At 53.5% G+C, this 19,722-nt stretch overlaps 1 protein-coding gene across 1 annotated transcript; it reads right to left on the reverse strand.

Annotated features, from left to right (window-relative positions):
- Positions 1–1,494: 1,494 nt before the first annotated feature.
- Positions 1,495–3,074, reverse strand: ACTL9 (actin like 9). Its single transcript, XM_039515620.1, has one exon. It carries the CDS (start codon positions 2,954–2,956, stop codon positions 1,619–1,621), a length of 1,338 nt encoding a protein of 445 aa, XP_039371554.1. The 5' UTR covers positions 2,957–3,074; the 3' UTR covers positions 1,495–1,618.
- Between the last annotated feature and the right edge of the window lie 16,648 nt (positions 3,075–19,722).

The raw sequence follows: 19,722 nt of genomic DNA on the forward strand, positions 1-19,722 counted from the left end.
TCCTCTGGGACCTTGGGCCAGCAGATGAATCCACTAATTTGCAGCCCGAGTGCAGACACTAGCCCTGGGGCTCTAAGGCAAAGGAATGCCCCTGTTCCTCTCTTAGCTGGGGAACAGAGGGCAGCGTCGGTCCGCCCAAGCAGGGCACGCTCAATGGAACCCAGACCAGCCCGGAACTGTGTGCCCAGGCTCAGGATGTTAATTGTGGTATCCCAGCTAAATTCCCCCTGGATGGGGATGCCGCCCTCGGGCTCTGGATACTGGGTTGCATTCCTGGGTCTGCTGCTGGCTGACCGAGCGGAAGTCCTTTCCCCTCTCTGTAACCTCTGTTTATGGACTTTGGGGATAATGCTGCCTGTTTACAGTGCTTCGAGGTGTATGGATGGAAAGAGCTATGTAAGAGCTCAGCACTGTTATTTAATCCATCCCCGGCTGCGGTGTCAACTAGTGAGCGGATTCCTGTTCACTTCCTGTCCCAAACTGTTGTGTCGCACTGCTGTTAAACCACCAGCCTGTTCCACCCCAGTTGCAGCTGCATTCCAATAGGTGAGGGAAGCTATCACAGTTTGCAAAGCCTGTGGGGCTAGTGAGAGATGCTGGGGGGGAGCAGAGATGGTCACGGTTATCTCTTCGTGTAGCTACTCCAGAGACCACACAGGAGTTTGGGACAGGATGGGCAGGGGGAGATAGGTATCATACCACAGCCTGCATATCCCACCAGGATGTGCCGGGAAATAGGGGTGATAGCCAGAGACAGAGGGGGGAAATAATGCACCACATAGATTAGGGACAGTGTTTGCCAGGAGATGGCAGCATGGCTTGGACACTAAATGGCATGAATGAGACAGCGGTGACTTCAGGGCCAGCAAGTGGCAGACAGTTTGCCTGTGGGACTGGCTGGCTCGGGGCCTGGGATACGGGGCCTTTTCCCTTGGAGACGGTTTTAGTTCTTATCTAGTGTCTGGTCAGAGGGACTGCTGGCTCAGCGCATAGGGAAGGGGATATGAGAGACGTTTCTGCTTTCTGAGGTGCTGGCTCCAATCTAGCCCCAGGGCAGGGGACTGGCTTGTTCAGGAGTCTGGGGCTGGAATATGAGGCCTTTCCCCTTCAGAGGGTGCCAGTTCCAATTCAGTCTCAGCACCTGCAAGTCATTTTTATCTGACATCCATTCAGCAGCCCCACCTGAAACAAGGTGCTGGGTCTCCACCCATATCTCACACACTCTCCCATCTCCATTGGGATGAACTGCCCCTCCTTGTGGGCAGCCTTAGCGGAGAGGCCAAGGAACCAGGGAGATGGAGCACCCTTCTCCTCTGTAAAGGGGAGCTCTTTCCAGAGCAGGGCTAAGGCCTAGGGTGTGGTGGGATGCTGTGTGTCAAGGGGACGCATGCCCTGCCATCGAGCCCATATTTGATAGTGGAATTCAATGAGATTTGAGCTCCCAAACTCGTTAAGGCTCCTCTGAAAATTCCAGCCAGGAGTGTCCTGAGATCCTGGAATAGATGGTGACGTATTTATTAATGATACGACTGTCCCTTTCCCAACCAGGATCCACAAGCAAATTACAATTTTGGTGCAAACTCACTTCTCCTGATGGCTTCTGTGCCTTCAGTTTAACTCAGTAGCACTTCCGATGGACAATGTATGGCCCATACTCTTGGTACTTCTCCTTTCGAATCCAACACGACTGGAAGTTCTTCAAGGAAGCCAGGATGGAGCCTCCAGTCCAAGCAGCATAATTCCTCAGCGGGATGGAGGAAACTCTCAGCTTGGTGTTAGCTGGCACTTTCTGAAGGAGCTCACTGGAAAACCTCTTCTCCAGCCCCTCAAAGAGAGAGGAACCTCCACAGAGAAGTACATTTTGGTGCATGTCTCTTCTGGCTTCTTTGGGGACTTTCTTTAAGCTTCTCAGGGCCATGCCATGGATGCCCACGAGGGAAACACCGGGCATAGTTGGGGGGTTGAATAATCTCTCTGGGCACTGGAATCGCTCTTTCCCTAGGCTGATGATCTGGCCGTCCGGCAGCTGGAAATCTACCATGTATTCCGCCTTGGGAAGATTGCACTCGCTTTCAAAGTCAGCAGCGACATAGCAGAACTTATGCTTGATATCTTCCACAATATGCATCATCCTCTCATTAAACGCATGCCCCGTGTCCCCGAGAAGCTGTAGCAGAAAGGAAGTCAAGTGAGATCCGGCAATATCCATTCTCTCAATGGCATGTGGCAAGTTGTAACCTTCCAGGACCGGTACAGTGTGGGTCACTGCGTAACCCGTATCTATCACCAAGCCACTGATTTTCCCGTGGGCATATACTGACAAGACAGAGTGATAAGCCATGTACATGCCAGGAGAGTTCAGAGATTCAAACACCACTTCCACCATCTTCTCTCTGTTGGTGGTAGGGCTGAGGGGTGGATCTGACATCAATAGAGCATGCTCTTCTGGAGGAACCTTAAGGTCGTGATAGAACATGTGTCTCCAGAGGACCTCTGCTGCCTCCCAATCGATGATGATGCCATTCCTCACAGGAAAAATGATCTCCACATTGGGTTGCAGTCGGGCATTCTCTCCAATAAAAGTGTCTGGTCCTGTCCCTCCAGACTTTATTGACCTCTCCGAAAGATGGCCGACCAAAGTACCAACAATGGATTTGGGTTTCTGCTGCCCAGCAAACCCTGCTTTACAGCTCCCAGTACCCGTTTCTATCACAACGGCGCCTGTCTTCTTCACAACTGGGTGGTCTTTCACAGGGGAACTAGACCGCTCTCTAGTGAACTGGCTTTCTTCTGCTGCTCCTTTAGCCTTGAGGTACTGATCTGAAGAATGGGCCCTGGATCTTCGAGAGGGGCTCCTTGTCCCTAGCCTGCCTGATTGTGGATTCATTGACCTTGGAGTCATGGGGTCTGGACTGGATAGTCTTGAGCTACCTGTCCTTGGGCTGTCTGAAGACATTCTAGTGGAGACAGAAACGACCTCCCTACAGGTAAAATGGGAAGTGGCTTTTAGGGGAGTTAGCTTAGGTCCAGGACAGGTTTGATCACTGTTGTCATAGCGAGAACTATGACATCATTCCAGCTTCTTCAGTGAAGCTGTTTCCCTTCTGATTCCTGTTTGCCTTCATTCTCTGCCTTTCTTCCTTCCCTGCCCATCTGATCTGAAACGAGACTTTTGTCGTTCATTTTTCACTGTATCTTTCTGACCCCATGTGTACTTGCACTAACCGTTGTGCCTGTTCCATTTTTTTAAACTAATAGCTATAGGATAAAGCTAGAAGTTGAACGAACCAGTCTTTGGGCCAAAGGAACCCAATATAACGTGTCTGCTTCGTGATCCTTTCTAAGAGCTTTATACTGTGTGATGGGGCAAGGCCAGATGGTTACAGTAAAGTAGTAAGGAACAGATATGTTAGCCCCAGGCTAACCAAATCCCTGGTACCATGGTAACCAAATGGCAGTTGCTCCAGGTTAATCAAGACACCTGGGGCCAGTTAAGATCTTTCTAGAAGGCAGTGGAGACAGCTACATTGATTGGGCCACTTGAAGCCAATCAAGGGCTGGCTGGAACTAGTTAAAAGCCTCCCAGTTAGTTAGTGAGGGGGGGGGTGTGAGGAGCTGGGAGCAAGAGGCACCAGGAGCTGAGAGGGAGAGGCTGTGCTGCTGGAGGACTGAGGAGTACAAGCGTTATCAGACACCAGGAGGAAGGTCCGGTGGTGAGGCTAAAGAAGGTGTTGGGAGGAGGCCATGGGGAAGTAGCCCAGGGAGTTGTAGCTGTCCTGCAGCTGTTACAGGAGGCACTATAGACAGCTGCAATCCACAGGGCCCTGGGCTGGAACCCGGAGTAGAGGGCAGGCCCGGGTTCCCTGCAAACCTCCCAACTCCTGATCAGACACCGCTGACCCAGACTGTGGGGAAGATCACTGAGGTGAGGAAATCTGCCAATAAGTGCAGGACCCACCAAGGTAGAGGAAGAACTTTTGTCACAACTGATATCAGTTGAATGTTGGCAACCTTATTTTAAAGGAGCAAAAAGATAATTCCTCATTAACGCTGTTGTAACAAAACATACAAATGGTAATTGGCGGGGATTGAGTGACAGACTGTTAGCAGAAAACCTGGTATTATCAAAGGGGTACAGGGGAATAAGGGCCCAAGTCCCATGAAACATGGGCATCTAACTCCCTTTAACTCTGTTGTCAATCCCAGGCCGGGTCTCTGCCGCTTGAGCCAACCGAGAACTCCTCTAGTTGTGAGAAAGTAGCCGACTATCCTCATCCCTGGGACTGCCAGTTGGAGGGAGACCTGGGCAGAGGCTAGGGTGACCAGACAGCAGGTGTGAAAAATCGGGACAGGGGGTGGGGGGTAATAGGAGCCTATATAAGAAAAAGACCCCAAAATCGGGACTGTCTCTATAAAATTGGGACATCTGGTCACCCTAGCAGAGGCACCAATGCCAGTTTTTAAAGGTGTTTAAGTGTCTAAAGATGCAGATAGACACCTAGTGGGATATTCAAAAGCACTTAGGGGCCTTTAAAAATCAGTCCCTAAAACAATGGATTATTCTCTCCAACCTTTAAAAAACAGCAGACTGTAGGACACCCTACATGCGTGTTGCTGATCCCCCTGACCACCAGGTGTCACTACTGCACTGCAAACAGTTGCAGCTCTAGCAGAAAGGGACGGGTGTCAAGGGACCAGCACCACTGGCTTTTTTGATGATTTCTTTTAAATATTGTAAGTATGTCGAGGGCTTGTAAAGGGTGACAGCTCTGGAGACAGGGTTAGTTAGTATTATGACAGCAGCACTCAGAAGCTGTGGCTGAGATCTGGGCCCCAATGTGCTAGGTGCTGTACAAAAACCATGGTGAAAGAGACAATCACTGCTCTGATGAGCTTACGATTTAAATCAGCCAGGTGAGAGACACAGAGGTAAGAGGGGAAAGAGAGGATGTGACTCGCCCTAGGTCACACAGCAGCTCAGTGGAAGGACAGGAAACAGACCCCAGGCCAAGGCACTGTCCGCTGGACCATGCGGCCTTTGAGGAAGGTTTTCTGTTAAACCACAGCAAAGCACATCCTGGGCAGCAGCATTGCAAGCTTCCTCTGTGCCCCAAGTCCTGGCCTGGGCAGCAGGGCTCAAGTTACAGGCCAGGACTTGGGGCTGCAGCTCTTGGGCTTCCCGGCAGGGCTTGGGCTTCGGTCCACCCGACGGGGGTCGTGTAGTAATTTTTTGTTGTCAGCAGGGGGTCGCGGTGTAATGAAGTTTGAGCACCCCTGCTCTAATGCAACAAAATCCCTGGCCCGTCTCCGCAGAAGAGTGAGCTGCTCTCAGGCTGCAAGGCAAACACAGGGGCTGCAGCCACTCTGCCCCAGGGGTCCTCGGACCCAACTCCATGTGCTTCCCGACTTGTGTCATTGCACCCTGCAGGCGATGTCTCAGTTAAGGGTGGCATGCATTGTATTGGCATTCCCAAAAGCATATCAGAGAGGGTTTTCCTGTGCTCTTTTGACATCATTCCTGTCTGAAGTGAACTCTGGACTCTAGAGAGAGTGTGATTACAAGCCTGGGATCACCTTGGGCAAACTTTTTCACGAGGAGGGTGGTGAAGCACTGGAATGGGTTACCTAGAGAGGTGGTGGGATCTCCCTCCTTAGAGGTTTTTAAGGTCTGGCTGGGATGATTTAGTTGAGGATTTGTCCTGGTTTGAGCAGGGGGTTGGACTAGATGACGTCCTGAGGTCCCTTCCAACCCTGATATTCTATGATTCTAAGTCACTTCCTGGTCCCATGCCTCAGTTTCCCCATCTGTAAAATGGGGATAATGCTGCTGCCCTCCTTTGGAAAGCCAGGTGAGATCTACTGAGCGAAAGTGCTAGATAAGAGGTAGGTATTATTATTTCACAGGCTGCCATGAATCTGGAGCACCTGTTAGTGCATGCTCAACACAGGGTCCCCTGTTTTGTCCATTGCATTTTTTTATTGGCACAGTTCTGGGCTAGCAGCTGTTGGGATCTGTTGCCATGGTGAAGGAGTGTCGTGATGATGTCACTAAAGCATTTGCGATCAGCAAGGTGTGGAATTGACTCAAGACTCAAGCTCTGTGGCTGGTGGGGGAGGGGAGTCAGAGCTATAGCTCAGGCAACGCTGCCCTCTCAATCAGTCCTGTGTCCTGAGAACCATGCGGTCGTGTGCTGAGATGGGTCGGGTGTGTTGTGTTGGCTTGAGTTTTCGCAAACCAGCCGAGGGAAAGGTGGCCCACCAGGGCTTTGCCATCTCTAATTGCTGTGGGTTGCCTGAGCCAGCTCCTACAATCTGTAACCCTTTGAACACTCACTAAAGATTATTTGTATGGAGCCCCACCTGGAGATGAGGGTCCCATCTGGGAAGGCAGTGTGGCCTAGTGGGCAAGTCACTTCCCCGCTCGGTGCCTCAGTTTCCCCACCTGCAAAATGGACACTGACTTCCTTTGTAAAATGCTTTCCGACTTCCGGATGCAAGGGCTACGTGCCATTATTGTGGTGCTAGGTGCTGTGCAGTCACAAAGCGGGAGACACGTCCTGCCCCAAAGAGTTGACAATTTACATAGTCAAAACAGAGGGTGGGAGGGGAAACAGAGGCACAGAGCTTTGCCTGAGGACACAGAGCTGATGAGCGATAGCGTCAGGAGCAGAACCCAGGTGTCCTGGCTAGCAAGCCAGCACCCCTTGGCCTACCCTGCTACCCTTTTGTCTGCAAGGTTCATTGTCTTCATTATTACATTTATTTACTTCTCCCATTTGTTCTGCGGTCTGGCACGCTCTGAATAGCAGCGATTATAGTCACAGACACACAAATATCAGCACCGACAAGCAGTAAACCAGGGCAGGGCTCCGACAGAATGCCCTGCAAAGGGCAAGTGTTACTATAGGTTCTTATCTCAGATGAACATTTCCATGCGGCATGGCTGATCCCTGTGACCGGCTCTGAGGCCCTGGAATGGAGCAGGGCCGTTTTAACGAGTGGGGCAACAGTAAAAAGATCAGATCCCTACTCTGCATGCCCTATTCTCCTGGCTCTGGCAGTGGCCAATAGCCGATGATTCAAAGAAGAAAAAATAATCCCATAATGCACCTGACTAGCTGTGGAGTTCTGTAAATAGGAACATAAGAATGGCCAGACTGGGTCAGACCGAAGGTCCATCCAGCCCAGTATCCTGTCTTCCCACAGTGGCCAATGCCAGGTGCCCCAGAGGGAGTTAGGGTGACCAGACAGCAAATGTGAAAAATTGGGACAGGGGGTCGGGGGTAATAGGAGCCTATATAAGAAAAGACCCAAAAATCAGGACTGTCCCTATAAAATCAGGACATCTGGTTACCCTAGAGGGAGTGAACCTAACAGGCAATGATCAAGTGATCTCTCTCCTGCCCTCCATCTCCACTCTCTGACAAACAGAGGCTAGGGACACCATCCCATCCTGGCTAATAGCCATTAATGGATTTAACCTCCATGAATTTATCTAGTTCTCTTTTAAACCCTGTTATAGTCTTAGCCTTCGCAACCTCCTCAGGCAAGGAGTTCCACAAGTTGACTGTGCGCTATGTGAAGAACTTCCTTTTATTTGTTTTAAACCTGCTGCCCATTAAATAGAGGTTGGAGGAGATGCCTTCCTGATCCTTCAAGCTCTCAGTTTAAGCCCTGAAGCATGAGGCTTAAGTAGCACCCTGGACTCTATAAATGACTGTGCTGGGTTCTCCTTGCCCCGCTAGCGGGGCTGCAGGTCAGAGTGGCATGGCAGAGGCAAAGGGAGGGAACGGCTAGTGGAAGTGGTTTGGGGGGGGGTGGTAGCCAGCGCATGGGGAGTGGGTACTCCTGGGTGAGGATTCTGGCTGCCTGGGAAAGGATTGCTGGATTTTAAGCCAACGTGGTCTCTTCCCCCACACTCGGTAGCTCTGGCATTTCGTTCATATTGATTAGAAATTAGGGCAGTAGTGTTCCAACCCTCTGCGTTCAGCTGTTGCAATGCAAGATGTGAGCTGAGGGTGTTAGCTGGAGCTGGACCACAGAGGAGGCGGGAGAAGAGGGTCAGCAGAGTCCAGGCCCCTGGAAAAAAAGGTGCTTAAAACCTTCCTCCCAGGTCATTTCCTGTTAGGAACTTGTGAAGGGTTGTGCCACACAGGCAGTGAAAGGGTTAAGTGGAGCCAGGGAGCAATTAGTGAACCGAGTTGCACCTGGAGGGTGGGCCAGGCCCAGTTCAGGATGAATGCTAGCTGGGGGGCGAAGGGAGCCATAGGCCTTGGGCTCCTTTCCTCAGACCGGCGCATGGGAGAGGGGGGGTCAGGTGCTCCTGTATGAGCCCTGATGGGAGCAGGGCCACCCAGAGGATTCAGGGGGCCTGGGGCAAAGCACTTTCAGGGGCCCCTTCCGTAAAAAAAAAAAAGTTGCAATACTATAGAATAGTATATTCTCGTGGGGGGCCCTGTGGAGCCCTGAGCCTGGGGCAAATTGCCCCACTTTCCTTCCCCCCCACCTCCTCCGGGGCGGCCCTGGATGGGAGCAGACAAGCTGGCCTTCTGGGGACAAAGCCCCAGGAGGCGTCCCTCAGAACAAGGACTCAGCAGGGCTTGGAAAGGGTTGAGGCAGAGTGAGGGCAGGATGTTATCCAGGGAGGCAGCCAGGAGGCTGAGGGGAGCCAGGACTGCAGGAAGCCCTGGGGGAGGAGGAGAGCCCAGAGTGGGGACTGAAGTCCCGGCCTTCGGCTCTTAGATAGTTGTTTGCAGGGGGAGTTTTGACACCATTGGAGGGGCCGGCCTGCACGTGAGCTGAGCTACGAGAAGCAGCAGCCCATGGCCTGGGCAACAGCGGCTGTCCGCCGGGTGCACCAGAGGAGGAGAGCCAGCCACGCCAGGCCCAGCCACGGGGGGATACGCCGACTGGTGGGTCACTGTTTTTCTTAGGGGAAGGATACATTACTCTGAACCCTGGCTTCCCGGCCATAGAGGGAATCGATGTTTAAAATCCGGAGGCGTGGCTGGAAAGCCCCACATTACAGCGTTTCTCTGCTTACCAAAGCCCGTGGGAAGCAACATGTGAGTTCAAGTAGGAAGCAAAGAGGAAGGATGGTCCAGTGGTTAAGGCACTTGCTTAGGGTTTGGCAAACTTGGTTTCAAATCCTTGCTCTGCCACTGACTCCCTGTCTGGCCTTGGGTGAGTCACCTAGTCTCTCTGTGCTTTCGTCCCCCCCCTCTGTAAAATGGGGATAATACGTGTTTCTGTACTGCACAGAGGTGTTATGAGACTAAAAACACTCAAGCGAGAGGGCTGTATATGTGCCTGAAATAGAACTGCCCTAAAGCTGCTTTAATTTACACCGGAGGATGGGCAGACTCCTGCGAGGCCCAGAAACAGGGGCCTTCTGTGCCCGTCTTGAGCACAGAGAATCATCAGCCCTTATATGTTTTGTCCTGTGCCTCGCAACACCAGGCAGGCACCAATGGCTTATTGCTTAATCCCAGCCCAGATGCCAGCCAGTCCCTTTGGAATTCAGTGCCTCCAGACGGGAGTTTTTTCTGGATACAGAGTGTGGAATGCAATTCCTGTAACTCAGCACTGCCATCCAGTTTCATTACCTGCTCGTCCACCCTGCGCCCTGATGAGCCAGTCGGAGAAGTAGTGACCGATGCCACCAGGTGAGTTTTTAACTCCTTGTTTCCTCCAGTTTATAACTTTTTTGCATACACATAACTCAGAACCCAATGAACTTTCACCATTTGATATCGCCATAGAATCGTAGACGATTAGGGTTGGAAGAGACCTCAGGAGGTCAACTAGTCCTACCCCCTGCTCAAATCAGGACCAACCCCAACTAAATCATCCCAGCCAGCGCTTTGTCAAGCCAGGCCTTAAAAACCTCTAAGGATGGAGATTCCACCACCTCCCTAGGGAACCCATTCCAGTGCTTCACTACCCTCCTAGTGAAATAGTGTTTCCTAATCTCCAGCCTAAACCTCCCCCACTGCAACTTGAGACCATTGCTCCTTGTTCTGTCATCTGCCACCATTGAGAACAGCTGAGCTCCATCCTCCTTGGAACCCCCTATGATGTTGCACGCCATATGATTTTATGAAAATATGCTAATGAGTGTGAATATAATGTAACTAGAATATGCTTCATGCAAAAGGTCTCTTGTAAGGTATCATTGCAAAGCTTATAATCTACTGAATGTGGTCATCCTATTTGTATAAATGTATAATTTTGTGTATCTTAAAACTAAAAATATAAAATATAACTCTAAGTTCCTATTGTAATTATGCAAAGTGTGGGCCATTAGTGGTGGTTTGGAATCGAGGGCTCCCATCAACTAGGACAGTTGGTGATAAATGGCTCTGTTTACTTGCAAGCCTCTCTGTCAGTCAGGCCAGGAAGAATGAAGGCTTGGGGGGGGTCTCGCAGGACATGTGACCATGTCACCTGGTACTGGAATCCATCTTAAACCTGGTGCTTTCCCATTTAGAAGGAGGGGTGGGGACCCGAGAAGAAAAAAGATTCCTGCCTTGTGCCAAAGCTATATAAGGGGGTGGAACAGAACAAAGGAGATTCCAATCATGAGAAATCCCCTAGTTAACATGTGAGCTGGTGCTAACAAGGAGTGTACCAGGGAAAGGACTGGGCCCAGACTAGGAAGGAGTCCAGTCTGTGAAAGAAGCTTATTGGAACATCTCTGAGGGTGAGATTTACCTGTATTCAGTTTCCCACTGTATTAGGCTTAGACTTGCGTGTTTTGTTTTATTTTGCTTGGTAACTTACTTTGTTCTGCCTGTTGTTGCTTGGAACCACTTAAATCCTACTTGTTATATTTAATAAGATCACTTTTGCTTATTATTGAACCCAGAGTTAGTGACTAATACCCGGGGGAGCAAACAGCTGTGCATATCTCTCTATCAGTGTTATAGAGGGCAGACAACTTAGAAGTTTACCCTGTGTAAGCTCTATACAGAGTAAAATGGATTCATTTGGGGTTTGGATCCCACTGGGAGCTGGGTGTCTGGGTGCTGGAGACAGGAGCACTTCTTAAGCTGTTTTCAGTTAAATCTGCAGCTTTGGGGCGTGTGGTTCAGACCCTGGGTCTGTGGTGGAGTAGACTGGTGTGTCTGGTTCAACAAGGCAGGGTTCTGGAGGCTTAAACTGGCAGAAAAAATGGGCTCAGAGGTAGTCTCAGCACTACAGGTGACAGACCCAAGGGGGTTTCTGTAATTGAACCTGTCACACTCCCCTTCAGGTAGTTGAAAGCAGCTATCAAATCCCCCCTCACTCTTCTCTTCTGCAGACTAAATAAGCCCAGTTCCCTCAGCCTCTCATCGTCAGGCATGTGCCCCAGCCCCTTAATCCTTTCCATTTCCCTCCGCTGGACTCTCTCCAAATTATCCACGTCCCTTCTGTCGTGGGGGGACCAAAACTAGATGCAATCCTCCACACCCGAACCAGCCAAGAAATAATCTGTGAAATATTCTGCTTGAAGTCAATGAGCTGGCAGAGCCAGGAACTGACTGGATCTCAATCCCAGTCCACAAGGCCATTCTTCCTCTGGGCCCTGAGAGCACAGCCGGTGTTCTGCATCTCTGTCAGCGAGGGCCCTGGAGGCAGGGCATCGGCTGAGAGGGGACTGCACCTGGCACTCTAGGAGGAAGTTGGACTAGCTTGGTTTAAGCTGGTCGGTAAGAAGGGTGTGTCGAGCCCGGAGCGTTGCCAAAACGCTACTTTCCAAGACCAGGCAACCGTTTTCACAAATCAACCCCCTCATTCCCTCCCTGGCCCACAGGGCTAGGGGAATAGCTCTAACAGTGCTGCAGGACCGAGGACGCACAGCGCAGCAAACACTGGCTGAGGGATGGGGAGAGGCAGAAAATAAGGAGCAGGGATCCCTTCACCAAGGAGATGTAGGGCTCTGTAGTGGAAGCCAGGGCCGGGCATTATGTGCCTGTCTAACAATCTGGGACTTGGATTCTGAGTCCTGTGCCAGGTGAGGCATTGGTGGCTGCTCTTAGGGGCAGTTTCCCTCACTGCAAACTTCCGGTGGTGCCAAATCCAGAATCTGGACAGGCTGGGGGTGCCACATCTCCCTGCCTTTTTTCTTGGACTGTTGGCTTGGGGGTGGGGGCGATGCGGAACAGGTGTTTTTTTTTGTTTGTTTGTTTTTTTTGCCCTGGGTGGCAAAACATCTAACGCTGGCCCCAGCTCTGCAGCTCCTTCCCTCTCGGAGGCTGCTGCCCTTCTCTGTATCACTAATCTGGAGGCCAGGGTGCAGGAATCCCCAGGTGGAAGTCTCTGGCCTTTGATCAGAAAGAGGTCAGACGAGAGAGGCACAATTATTTTGATCAACCGCCTCCTAATAGGGGGTGCTCCAGTCTGATGTCTGGGAACTAAGGTCTGACCACGGTCCAGCCAGAGGCGGGACTGCGGCTTCGATCTAGCTAGCTTGGGTATAACTACAGGCGCTGCAGTTACACCTCTGACTGCAGTGTAGACGTAGCCTTAGAACTCGACTGGTCCTGCTGGGGTGGTGCCCACCTCCTCTGTGAATCAGGCACAGAGGTTGATCCACAGCAGGGGTGGGAAAACTACAGCCCAGGGGCCACATCCAGCCCTCCAGGTGTTTTAATCTGGCCCTTGAGTTCCTGCCAGGAAGCAGGATCTGGGCCTTGCCCCACTCCGCATGGCTCCTGGAAGCAGCAGCATGTTCCCCCTCTGGCTCCTATGTGTAGGGGCAGCCAGGGGGCTCTGCACACTGCCCCTGCCCCAAGTGTTGCGCCCGCAGCTCCCATTGGCTGGGAGTCACAGCCAATGGGAGCTGCAGGGGTGGTGCCTGCAGATGGGGCACCGTGCAGAGGCGCCTGGCCGCACCTCCGTTTAGGAGGGGGGACATGCTGCTGCTTCTGGGCGCTGCTTGAGGTAAGTGCTGCCTGGAGCTGACCCCCTCTCCGGCCCGTGCCCCTGCCCCAGCCCTGATCCCCCTCCCACCCTCCGAACCCTTTATCCCCAGAGCTCGTATCCCCAGCCGCAGCCCTCCCGCACCCCAACCCCCAATTTCGTCAGCCTTCATGGCCCACCGTACAATTTCCATACCCAGAGGCGGCGCTCCAATTATGCGCTGCACTGCCCAGCAGTGGCCAGGAGATGGCAGGAGCCACCGGCCGCTTTGTCTCCAGCCCCAGCTCAGGAATGCTTCCCACCCAGGAGACAGCATCGCTCTTATCACCTGGCTTGCCACAGAGCAGCCGAAGGGCTGGACTGACAGCCAGGTCGGCCGCCCGCCCCGAGCAGGTTGCTCCGCAAGGGTACACAGGCAGCCGTGCCCATAAGCTGACACGCGGCGGACAGAGAATGAGTCACAGGGAGGGTATTTGTGGGGAGGGGCTGGGCGATTCCGTTGTGGTGTCAATGAGTGTGTAGGAGGCCGTGCACCCTCTGCCAAACACCTGTTAGCTTGCTGAGGTGCAGGGTCAAGGAGGGGACGTGAGTGTCCTCTGCAGAACCAGCCCGATTCTAGAAATTCCTGCCCCAGCCAACTTCTCCTTGGCTACAGGATGTTCCAATGCACAGTGTGACCCGTATTTGTCAGAGGAGCCCCTTCCACATCAAATCAATAGCAACAGGGGAGTCCCTGCGGGGTAAAGTAGGGGGTTCATCTGCTGGACTGAGGGATCTGTGCAGCTGCATGGAGCCCGCACCGCTAGGTCCCTGCTCCCCTCCAGAAAGCTGTACCCAGGCACCTCGCTGCCGACCTTCAGCATCCCACTCATGGCCCTGTCCACTCGGCCTAGTCACTTTTATTCAGACCCACCTCCCCGGCGTTGCTCCGGTTCTGGGCCCTCCACAGCGCTTGGCCTGTGCGCTGCGGTCACTCTAAGGGGCGAGCTCTCCGTCTCACCCGGAAGGTGCCGGCTCCTATCACCGTGGTCTCTAGGGGCTTGTCACAGGGCCTGAATGGGTGGGTTGGTGCGCCCGTCACTCAGATGCACAGTGAAGTTCCTTTATTGAGTCTGCTCCTCTGTGACTTGGGGGGGAGGCACAGACCATCAGTGACCAACTAGCACATTCAGGGGCTGTCAGCACTGGGAGCGAGGCCATGGACTAGCGCCCACCCCAGCACACTATAGAAATGGGATAAAGAAGGAGGAGCCAATGTCTTGTTGCCTTAATGGGTGTGGGGGGTGAGGATTGAGGAGACAGAACCCAGGAGGAGGGTAGAGGTTGGGGTAGCTGAACTCATGGGCCTGGGTTGGGCAGATGCAAGGCTGGGTGGGGGCTGAATTGATGCTGGGGGGTGGGGCAGGGCAGGTAGATGTGAGCGCTGGGCGGGGGAACAGGACTGACTTGGAGGTTGGGGGCAGAGGTGGGGGTGAGAACTCCTGCGGGGGGGCTGAAATCATCTGGGACAGCGGGTACCATGACGCGTGTCTCAGACACGCGCGGAAGATGGACAGGGGGAGTTCACCATAGAAATCCAGAGCAGCAAACACAACGTGGTCATTTTAAAAAATGCATCTCTTGGCTTCCTGGGGGATCCGACTCGGGCCTTTTGAGCTCTTCAGGCTGGCAATACTGAGAGAGCAACGCAGCACAAACCAGGCAGCTTCTCACGCTCCTCGACCACCTGGTACCTAAGGGCGAGGTCAGCCATCAGTCCTGCCCCACCGTGCTCTTCGCTTTCCCACTCCTGTCTCACGCTCCACCCTGCTGAGCCAGTCCTGGGTCTGTCTTGAGCAGCTTGTGCCCGTGGCTGGCTCGTACCAAGACAGTAATGGGCAAACGTTGGCCAAGGAGTCTGAGGGCTCAGTGCAGCAGGTGGGGATGTGGTGCAGAGGATGCCCAGAGAGTTGTGAGCTGTGATGCTCCCTGTTGGAGGGCGGCTCAGGAAGAAGAAGCTTGGAAGATGTGCAAACTTGCCACTACCATTCTCTCTCTCTCTCTCACTCACACACACACACACACACAATTGTACTGTCAGCTGGAAGGCTAATGACACAGGTGACTGGTGGGCGTTGCCAGGGTGTTTGCTGCAAAGCTAAATTCTTGCTCTGGGCAAGAAGAAACCTGACAAAATCATCCAGCCGTGCACACTTTCTCAGCTCCCTTCTCCATGCTGGGGGAGGAGCCCCTTTCTCTCTCTTGCTTAGAATCTCGTCCCTGCCTTAGCAATGATTTTAAGCACAGAATTGTTGTGGCTGGGTTGGATGTAAAAGTCTCCCAGCTAAAGCTGGCTGGTGAGACAGAAGCTCCACGCGTGACTCGGCCTGTAGGCCTGGGGTGGTTCTGTATCGCACGGGAGGGTGTCTCCATGCTGCAGCTGGCAGCGAGCCCCCCTGGTCGGAGTGAACAGACTCGTGCTAGGAGAGCTAACCATTGCAATGTGGACGTTGCAGCTTGGGCACGTAAACTCACCCACTGCCCTAGGCCTGGGAGCCTGAGCTGCAATTCTATATTTAGCCTGCTGGCCCTAGGCCTGCTAGCATGAGTCTATCGGCCCCTTAGAGAGTCCAGCGCTCCCTTAGCTCTGTGGTGATGGTGGGGTGTGTGATGTAAAGTGGTGGTAAGCTCTGCCTGGGAGAGCTGCTGACTAGGTATGGAGGCAGAAGAGAGTAGTGGTTGGAGGAGAGGACCGGAGCCAGGACTCAGGAGTTCTACTCCCAGCTTCTGTGGCTTGGTTGTATGACCCTAGGAGCTTCACTGCATTAAAAATAAATCCTCCCCGGCCTTCCTCCCCGCCATAAGCTCTGCAGGGAGTTGGGTGCAGAGCTCGGAATTGGACCCACCGTTTCTGCTTGTCAGGCTCGTACCTTAGCTACAAGAGCCTCTCAGGCAGAATGATAAAGCACTGGGACAAGAGGATTCTCCATCGCCGACTCTCAGCAGCAGCCGATGCAGTGCGAGGGACACAACGTTCTCCTAATGTCTCAGGCCCAGCACTTTATGGTGGGTGTGCTCCTAGGGTTGTTTTTCCTGGGAAAGCACATCTCCTCTGGAGGATCCCAAAGCGTTTTCCTGCTGTTGCAGAGGAGCATTTTCTGCCTGGTCCTGTTGCAGAGGAGTTTGGAAACCAGTCTGCAGAAGATGGTTTAGCCAGCCACAGTGGAGGGACGTGAACTGCCCTGGAATCCTGCTTCCCAGCATGTTCCAGTCGTGATCCCTACCTAGCCCAGAGGGAGGGGCTCACATCACGGTATTGGGAGCTGGCTCCAGGATTTGGTTCAGCCCATCTTGAGAGGGGGGCCGGATGTTCAGCGTGCCAGGAGAGCCATAGGAAAGAGATAGCTAACTCCATACGCACAGACAACAGAGCACCACCTCCTGGCACATAGGCATAGCCAGCATTAAGTTAGTGGCTTCAATAAAGCGACGGTTTTGTGTACTGTAAGTGACCCACCCTGAGTCCGGTGTTTGACATGCAGGGCGGTTAGGGTGACCAGATGTCCTGATTTTATAGGGACAGTCCTGATAATTTGGGGTTTTGGCACCTATTACCCCCACCCCCTGTCCTGATTTTTCACACTTTCTGTCTGGTCACCCTAACTGTGGAGCTAGGACGCGGGGCAAATCTTTCCATCGAAAGAGCTGTGTATATAAACCTGTCTCTCCCCCGTGTGGTCTGTCCCCACCGGTCACACAATCCCTATGTATTTAGGTGCGGCCGCAGGCCTGACGTGGAGCGAGCTAGGACCCTTAGGGTGCTTCGGGTGAAGACACCGGCGCTAGAGTGGTGTGGTTGGAATATCTGGCTGAATAAACCAGCCTCTTGCCCCTGGACTCTCTGGGCCAGATCCTAGTGTAACTTGCTGGGGGTGGGGGTGTTAGTGGGTGTTAATTGTTTACATCAGCGGAAGAACTGGCCCTCTCATGCAGTTAATTAGGCCACAGCCTCCCTTCTTCACCCCCCAGGCTGCAGGGCCATGAGCTGGGATTGCACCTGCAGCTAATGAAAAGCACCTCCCCTGCATTCCCCGCTCTGAGGGTCTGAACATCCCTGGCTCTTTCAATACCAGGCTGCTGTAACAGCAGTGGCTGCCCAGAGGGCTCTGAGGGGGTGACACGGGGGAGGCAAGGGCAGGGAAAAGCAAGCACCCCACTGCAAAACCCCTCCTACGCTGAGGGCCCAGCTTTCTGACCTGTGAAGTCTGCGGTACATGGAAGGCAGACAAAGAGCTGGCCAATGTGGCACAGGGCCACGGTGAAGGCTGCCCTGTTACCCTCATGTCCAACCATCCGTGCAAGAGGCACGCCCAGGAAAAAAGAAGGCATGGCCAGCGCTCCCGGTGCTGCCCCAGAAATGCCCTCTGCGAACATCTCCGCCTTTACCGCAGCAACCAGAGAAAGGAAACCGCCCTGGGGTCATGCACGGAGCCTGTCACCGAGCGCCCTGCCAAACCGGTCAGGCGGGTGCAGGGGAATGTGTTGCTTTTGCCTTCCTCGCGGCTCCATGGCCATGCTCCTTCTCAGCCCCTTGACTGCATCGCTGATCGGGTTCTTCTGGTGACGCTGGGGAGGGGAATGCAAGGGCTGAACTTTGCAGGGTCACCCAGAGGATTCAGGGGGCCTGGGGCAAAGCAATTTTGGGGGCCCCTTCCATAAAAATGTTGCAATACTATAGAATAGTATATTCTCGTGGGGGCCCCTGTGGGGCCTGGGCAAACTGCCCCACTTCCCCCCACCCAGGCAGCCCTGGAATTTTGCCAGTAAAAGAGCTGATCTTGAGCGCTCTCCTAGTACCACCCTCTGCCCCCTCTAAGCACCATGCTGGAGCTCAGCCCACCCTGGGCTCCTGCTCCGACCGGGTGCTGTTCCCCCGAGCTACCTCTCTGGTTCAGTTGCAGTCACCCCTGCGCAGCAAATACCTCTGGAATGGGGAGTTTGCTCTGTTGTGACAGACGGCAGCTTCTAGCTCCCCTTCCCACCCTCCTCCCTGAGGACTAGCCAGCCCTGAGGCCATCTGGCGTTGTGTGTTTGCTGGCTGGCTGGTCCCCCATCCCGCTCGGTGGCCCAGAATGTCGCTTTTCACAGCTCAGGGCCCGGAGAATGTCCGCTCAAGGTGGCTGGCCTGAATGTGCCCCAGGCTGGGAGTAAGTTGTCTTCTGAGGAGCTGCATGAGCTGCAGGGGACCACTGGACTAGATGACCTCTCGAGGTCCCTTCCAGTCCTATGATTCTGTGATGGTTTGAGTGGCGAGCCTCGTAGTCCTGCTTGTCACAAGAGTCAGCACCGCGCATGGCCCTAGCAGACCCCTTTTGCTGGAAGCCTTAGCAGAAGGCAAGGAGAGGGCATTCCAGGAAGAATGGGCCCAAGGCATGGGTCCCTCTAGACAGCCCTGGCACAAATTAAACACTGTCCCATCCCATCAACTTCTAATTGAAGTGGCTCGGTGGAGAGAGTGGAGAAGCCCCACTGAAATGAGGCAGAGTTCAGAGCGGGCGCCCAGGCAAGGGAACGGGTCCAAATTTGATGCCACGTAACACAAAGGGTATATCTACACTACCCCCCGGGTCGATGGGCAGCGATCGATCCAGCGAGGGTCAATTGATTGTGTCCAGTCTAGACGCGATCAGTTGACCCCCCGAGCGTTCTCCTGTCGACACCCGTATTGCAGCGCCGCGAGAGGCGCAGGCAGAGTCGACGGGAGCGGCAGCAGTCGACTCACCGCAGTGAAGATGCCGCAGTGAGTAGGTCTAAGTACGTCGACTTCAGCTATGTTATTCACGTGGCTGAAGTCGCGTAACTTAGATCGATCCCCTTTGCCCCCCCACAAGTGTAGACCAGGCCAAAGTGGTGGTCGGAGAGGCAGAAAGGACCGGGTGGGAGGAAGGGGGATGGGATGCTGGTGTTTCAGAGAATAGAGTGTGAAAACAAAACCTAGGAACTAGTGACCATGCGGCCTGGGCTCTGTCCTGGTATGTGACACACCTGCGTTTGGATACAGCTCTCGCCCCGGGGCAGTGTGACTCAAACAGCTGCTCAGAGACCTGGATTCTATTTTCACCCCATGCCCTTTGCTGCTTGCGTCAACAGAAAAAGTAAAAAATGTTAGGAAAGACCTAGAAATAGAAACCTTCCCGCCCCTGCGCGTCAGACCTCCCTGCCCCCTCGGCCAGACACGCTGAACCACAGACACTGTGCACAAGCCCAAGAAGGACCACCCGGGAGCCTTTCCAGTGCCATGTGCTCTCCACGACAGTACTGCTCACTGGTGTTCGTAGGTGTCTTGATTATCTGTTGTCTGGTATATAAGTAGCCCAAGATTGGGGCCCTGTGGTGTGTGGAGTTAGTCCCTGCCCCAAAGGTCTGAAAGGACTGGGAGACAAAGGGTGGGAGGGGAAACAAAGGACTCATTTAAGGTCACAGTCGGTCACAGCTGAGGTCTCCTGTGTCCCAGTCCAATCCAGTTCCCCTAGCCAGGGGCCCCTCTTTGGTGCTACTCTGAGGCTTTGAGCCTGTAACATGGGGTGATATTGCAGGTGAGTTGTTCCCAGAGTGGTGGGCTCATCCTAAGGCTCTGGTGGGTGTAACGTGACCTGCTCTGCTCCACCCCATGGGAATTATGGTAGATCCTCGATTGCTGAGCCTGGGGGTCCTAACAATTCTATTGAAACCACTGGGACCTCTCCGCCCACGACGCCCGAAAGGTCTGCATGCACCACTGCCAGCCTCTTTCGCAAGCGGCTGTAAGAACACGGTACGCTTTTGTAGCTGACACCGTGT

Source organism: Mauremys reevesii, linkage group 26 (assembly GCF_016161935.1).
Source record: "Mauremys reevesii isolate NIE-2019 linkage group 26, ASM1616193v1, whole genome shotgun sequence".
Taxonomy (NCBI): Eukaryota; Metazoa; Chordata; order Testudines; family Geoemydidae; genus Mauremys; species Mauremys reevesii.

What these genes read in the sequence shown, in the direction of transcription:
- ACTL9 (XM_039515620.1), bottom strand. Translation starts at nt 2,956, where the DNA reads ATGTCTTCAGACAGCCCAAGGACAGGTAGCTCAAGACTATCCAGTCCA.